Consider the following 5,260-nt stretch of genomic DNA (forward strand, 5'->3'; position numbering starts at 1 on the left):
TCACTCCTGGTCCCCCATCTCCAGTCCTCCCCCTAACCCACCCCATTCTCCCTTGCTGACGCTATGCCCATTCTTGGTCCTCTCCACGAGGCACGATCCCAGGGACCTTCCCGGCGGTGGGAGAACGGGATCGGGAGGCTAACACGGATGGATGGGGAGCTGCGGGATGCATGGCAGGGACGAGCAGGGAATGGGCGGAGGGAGAGCGGGAGGCTGCAGGACCCGTGACCGGACAGCAGGTGGCGCCACAGGCTGCAGAGAGGGGCAGGGAGGGAACCCCAAGGGACAAAAGTTTGGAGGAGCCTCGGGGAGTGGATCTGGGTGTGCTGGGAGAAAACCCCAAGGGACAAAAGTTTGGAGGAGCCTCGGGGAGTGGATCTGGGTGTGCTGGGAGAAAACCCCAAGGGACAAAAGTTTGGAGGAGCCTCGGGGAGTGGATCTGGGTGTGCTGGGAGAAAACCCCAAGGGACAAAAGTTTGGAGGAGCCTCGGGGAGTGGATCTGGGTGTGCTGGGAGAAAACCCCAAGGGACAAAAGTTTGGAGGAGCCTCGGGGAGTGGATCTGGGTGTGCTGGGAGAAAACCCCAAGGGACAAAAGTTTGGAGGAGCCTCGGGGAGTGGATCTGGGTGTGCTGGGAGAAAACCCCAAGGGACAAAAGTTTGGAGGAGCCTCGGGGAGTGGATCTGGGTGTGCTGGGAGAAAACCCCAAGGGACAAAAGTTTGGAGGAGCCTCGGGGAGTGGATCTGGGTGTGCTGGGAGAAAACCCCAAGGGACAAAAGTTTGGAGGAGCCTCGGGGAGTGGATCTGGGTGTGCTGGGAGAAAACCCCAAGGGACAAAAGTTTGGAGGAGCCTCGGGGAGTGGATCTGGGTGTGCTGGGAGAAAACCCCAAGGGACAAAAGTTTGGAGGAGCCTCGGGGAGTGGATCTGGGTGTGCTGGGAGAAAACCCCAAGGGACAAAAGTTTGGAGGAGCCTCGGGGAGTGGATCTGGGTGTGCTGGGAGAAAACCCCAAGGGACAAAAGTTTGGAGGAGCCTCGGGGAGTGGATCTGGGTGTGCTGGGAGAAAACCCCAAGGGACAAAAGTTTGGAGGAGCCTCGGGGAGTGGATCTGGGGGCACCGGGAGGGAACCCCGCTGGACAAAAGTTTGGGAGATCCTCAGGGAGTGGATCTGGGGGTACTGGGCGTGATGCCCGTGGCTGTCGCAGGGTGGGAGGAGATTCGCGGAGGTTTGTAGCTTGAACTATTACAATTAAAGATAATTAAGCTCTTTTATTCCACTACTATTATTTTATTCTGCTACTATAATTTTTACTGCATTCTATTGGTTTATTCTAGTATTACCTATACAAAGTTTATTAAATAAAGGTTGGAGGGCAGAGGCTGGGGTTGAGTCACAGACTGTGGGGCTGGAGGGGACATGAAGACCCTAGGGCTGGAATAAGGACTCAAAGTGATGTTGGAGCAATGACTGGGCCTGGAACTGGATAAATCCCGTAGGGATGGGGATGGAGCTACAGCCTGGGGACTCAGGCCCCCCAGGTGGGGACCAAGCACTGTGGTTCTGAGCCCAGGAACAAGCTGAGAGCTGTGGGGGTGATCCTGCGGCTCAGAACCAGCCCAAGTGCTGGGATGGAGAACCAGAGGCTGAGTGGCCATTCCCAGCCCTGAGACATGGGCTGGGAGGGGCTGTGGGGGATGTTCCTGGAGCCCTGCAGGGCTGGTGCAGCCCCACTCCCCACTAAGGTCATCCAGGCTGGGCTCTGCACCCTGCTGTGTCCCCACTTCCCCCAGGATTGGCAGCTGGAGGTCAGGAAGCCCAGCTGGAATTCCTCTAAGGCAAGAGGACCATCCCTAGTGTCACCCACAAGTGGGGCAGCTCCAAACCTGAGCCCCAGCAAGGGCTGGGTAATGTGGGGTCTTCCTCTGGAGCTGGGGGCTGCAGCACCCCACATGCTGGGGGCTGGATGCCCCCTCCCAGCCATGTCCCCAGGATGCAGAGGGAGCACCACAGAGGCATTTTGTCTTTCCCAGGCTTTATTGGGCTTTGGCTTGTGCTCAGGCTGAGGCATGGACACACCTTCTGCGCCCCACAACGATGGCCAGTGCCATTCCTGCCAAACCCACAACGATCACCACGCACAGCAGCCCTGTCCCCACGCCGAGCACTGCTCTCCCCCCACCTGAAAGACCAAAGGACTTGTCAGTGCTTGTCAGGGCTGTGCTGACAGTCAAATCCAGCTTCTCACAGAAATGCTGAAGTTCTCAGTGCTATCTGGAGATCCTGGATGGGATCTGGGAGAGATCTTTTCCAGGATGGAAACCTAGCTTTGAGGCAGAAAGTGGGACTCTCCTGAGGTTGAGTGTCCCTCTCCAAACCAGCATTGCATTACAAAATGCCTTTTCTTGATGGCTTGGAGTCCCTTCTCTTGGAACAGAACTCACATCTCCATTAGCAGCAAAACAGTGGCTTTCTTTGGTTAGTGGGTTGCTCTGCACCATGCCCCCATGGAAGATCCATGGAGGGCCCTACTCATCACCCAACTCACCCAGGATCTCCCATTCCAATCCAGGCTCCTGCCTACTCAAGGGAAAACGAGAAGGATCCCACAACCCAGATCCCCACCCTCCACCCTGCTGCCTTCCACTCCCCACCCTCCTGAAAAGTCCCAAATGCAACTCAGAGGAAGCTTTTCCAAGGCACAGGACTCATAGGTGAAGGACCTGCTGTACTAAATGACCCATGGGGCTGTGGCCAGTGGAGACTCACCCTGACCTCCCTCTGGATGCTGTCTCACAGCACTTAGGTCCCTTGAGAGCAGCACGGGGCCAATGACCACGTCAGCCTCAGCCTCTTCACCTAGGGAGGAAGGAGTGATGAGGGAAGCTCGTCCTACCACCCCTTGATGCCCCCTCTGACCCCATAGGGACCTTACCCTTGGCATGACGGCGGAAGCGGCGACTGGGCCATCTGTCTAGGTGGTTGAGGCCCCTGGCCACTGTAGGGGACCCACAGTTGCCCATCTCACAGCAGCTGCAGATGTCCCGGGTGCCTTCCACAGGGGCCCAGCTGAAGCAGGGGTGGAAGAACATCACCAGACCTCCTCATGGCACCCACAGAGCATTTTTGCCCCCCACCTCTGGGTCCATGATGCATCCCTGTACCACGCCAGGGCTGTGGGATACTGATGGGGATGTGTCCCAGCCTGGTGCAGCAGCTACTCACGTGTTTCTGGCTTTGTTGAAGGAACAAGCCTTGTTCAGGGAGTCTGGAGTTTGGTCTGCTGGAGTCACCTTCAGGTGGCAGGTGATATAGATCTGGAGGGAGGGCAAGGGGGAGACGTGAGGACTGCAGGTGGGGGACAGTGGTTTGGGGCTGGCAGGGGGACATACAGCCTTACCAGGTTCCTGGTGTCCCCTGCGAACCTGAAGACGTCGATCCTGAAACGCAGCATGTCCTCCCGGGGCCGGGGGGCGATGAAGGCAGAGCTGGTATCATCTGATCTTCCATCAACCAGGCACCTGGGGTAGGACAGGGTGGGGACTCAGCATCCCTGTGCGTCCCCCTACCCACCCAGTGCCACCACAGACATGTCCCCAGGGCTCACCCATTGAAGTCAATGATGGTGTAGTGGGGTGAGGAGTCGGTGCCAGGGCTGAGCGCGGCTACACAGCTGTCCACGAACAGCCGCAGTGGCACGTGGCTCTCTGTGCCCACCTCCGCTTGGATGTTGAGGACATCACCCAGGTGGAAACCAGTGAAGGGTCTCTCAGCACTCCAGTCATCTGCAAGGGGTGACAACCAAGAGGGGGTGGCTCCAGCTGTGCCCAAACTCCCATGGAAGCAAAGCCAAGGCTCAGCCTGAAAGCAGGGGTTTGCCATGGGGTGGGTTGGTGTCCCCAGTGAGGTGCTGGGTACCTCTCCTGCACTGGGAAAAGGTGGAAAATCCCTATCTACATGTTGGTGTGACTTCCCACCTACCATTCATGAGGCGCAGGGAGAACATCAGCTTCTCCTCCGCTGACAGTGTGGAGCTGAAGGGAGCCCAGGTGGGGCGGATGGCATTGCTGCTCACGTTCTCCCTCCTGGACAAGGACCACCACACATCAGGATGGGACTCTGTACCAACCCCTGGGGACCAGGATGGGGCTACTAAGGGCAGGGAGGTCTCACCTGGGGTAGTGGCACTCGATGGGGATGACAGCAGGGTTGCTGCGGATGATAACAGGGTTGCTGGCAGGACTGGGATCGTAGTTGAGCAGTGTGCGGTAGATGAGAGAATCCGGTGTGACCTGGGCAGAAAAGCATTGAGATATCATCAGAGAGGCCACCCCTTATCCCCAGCACCACCACCAGGCCACAGAGCCAGCCTTTCCCAACTGGAAATGCTGGGCAAATCCAAAGAAAGGATGGGGGAAAGGGAATGGAGAAGGAGCCCTGCTCTGTTCTCAGCAAGTTAAACTTCCTACTGGGCTAAAGCAGAAATGAAATAAGTTTCCCAAGGAAGTGCTTTATGCATCCCTCTGCTCCTCAGGAGCACTGGGACTGGGATATTCAGGCAGGAGCAATGATGGCAGAGCCCTCAGCACTGTCATGAGTGCGGCTGTTCTCAGCAGGGGCTCAGCACTGAGGTGAGAGCCACAACCTTTGTGGTTTCTCTCTCCTGCCCTTCCCCACGCAGGTGTAGTGCTATTGGCCTGGCTCCAGTGGCCTGGCCAAAGCAGCTGTGGGAAAAAATGCTCCATTTTGGGAGAAATACCTGCTCAGCATTCCTCTAGAATGATCCTCACTGGTGCTCTGCATCCAGCACTTAGAGCTCCCCTGGCACCACGGGGGATGCCCAGTGCACAGCCCAAAATCCTGGAGCAGCTCCAGGTGGGGCTGCCCGGCAGGATTGCAGCACTGGGGTAAGCAGTGGGAGGGAGAAGGTCTTACCTGCACGGTGCTGCCACACTCGTGGAGCCCAGCAGTGAAGATGACAGTGTGCAGGGCATGGTTGAGTGCAGAGTGTTTGCAGGCTGCTGGCCCCAGCGTCAGGTCGGCCACGCTGACCAGGCGACCAGTGCCAAACAGGTCCCTGTGCACCGTCACCACCAGCTGAGCCTCCTGGCACTGCACTGTCACCGGGTTCCGGCTGTGGGTGGCTAGAGATGGGGAGTCCTCCACCCAGGCCCATGGGTTGTGGTTTGCCTGTGTCCCGTGGCTTGCTGAGTTGCCCCAGGAGAAGTCCCAGGGAGGGTAGGCAGCCACCTCGCCCAT

At 57.9% G+C, this 5,260-nt stretch overlaps 1 protein-coding gene across 1 annotated transcript; it reads right to left on the bottom strand.

Annotated features, from left to right (window-relative positions):
• Positions 1-2,058: 2,058 nt before the first annotated feature.
• On the bottom strand, positions 2,059-5,260 carry LOC103810278 (zona pellucida sperm-binding protein 3-like). The gene is made up of 9 exons (XM_009083176.1): positions 4,937-5,260; positions 4,175-4,293; positions 3,983-4,086; positions 3,609-3,786; positions 3,402-3,522; positions 3,227-3,318; positions 2,937-3,070; positions 2,771-2,860; positions 2,059-2,183 (listed from the first exon to the last, which is right to left on the bottom strand). The coding sequence occupies exons 1-9, from the start codon at positions 5,258-5,260 to the stop codon at positions 2,059-2,061; spliced, it is 1,287 nt and encodes a 428-aa protein (XP_009081424.1).

This window comes from Acanthisitta chloris, unplaced genomic scaffold, assembly GCF_000695815.1.
Source record: "Acanthisitta chloris isolate BGI_N310 unplaced genomic scaffold, ASM69581v1 scaffold39219, whole genome shotgun sequence".
Lineage (NCBI taxonomy): Eukaryota > Metazoa > Chordata > Aves > Passeriformes > Acanthisittidae > Acanthisitta > Acanthisitta chloris.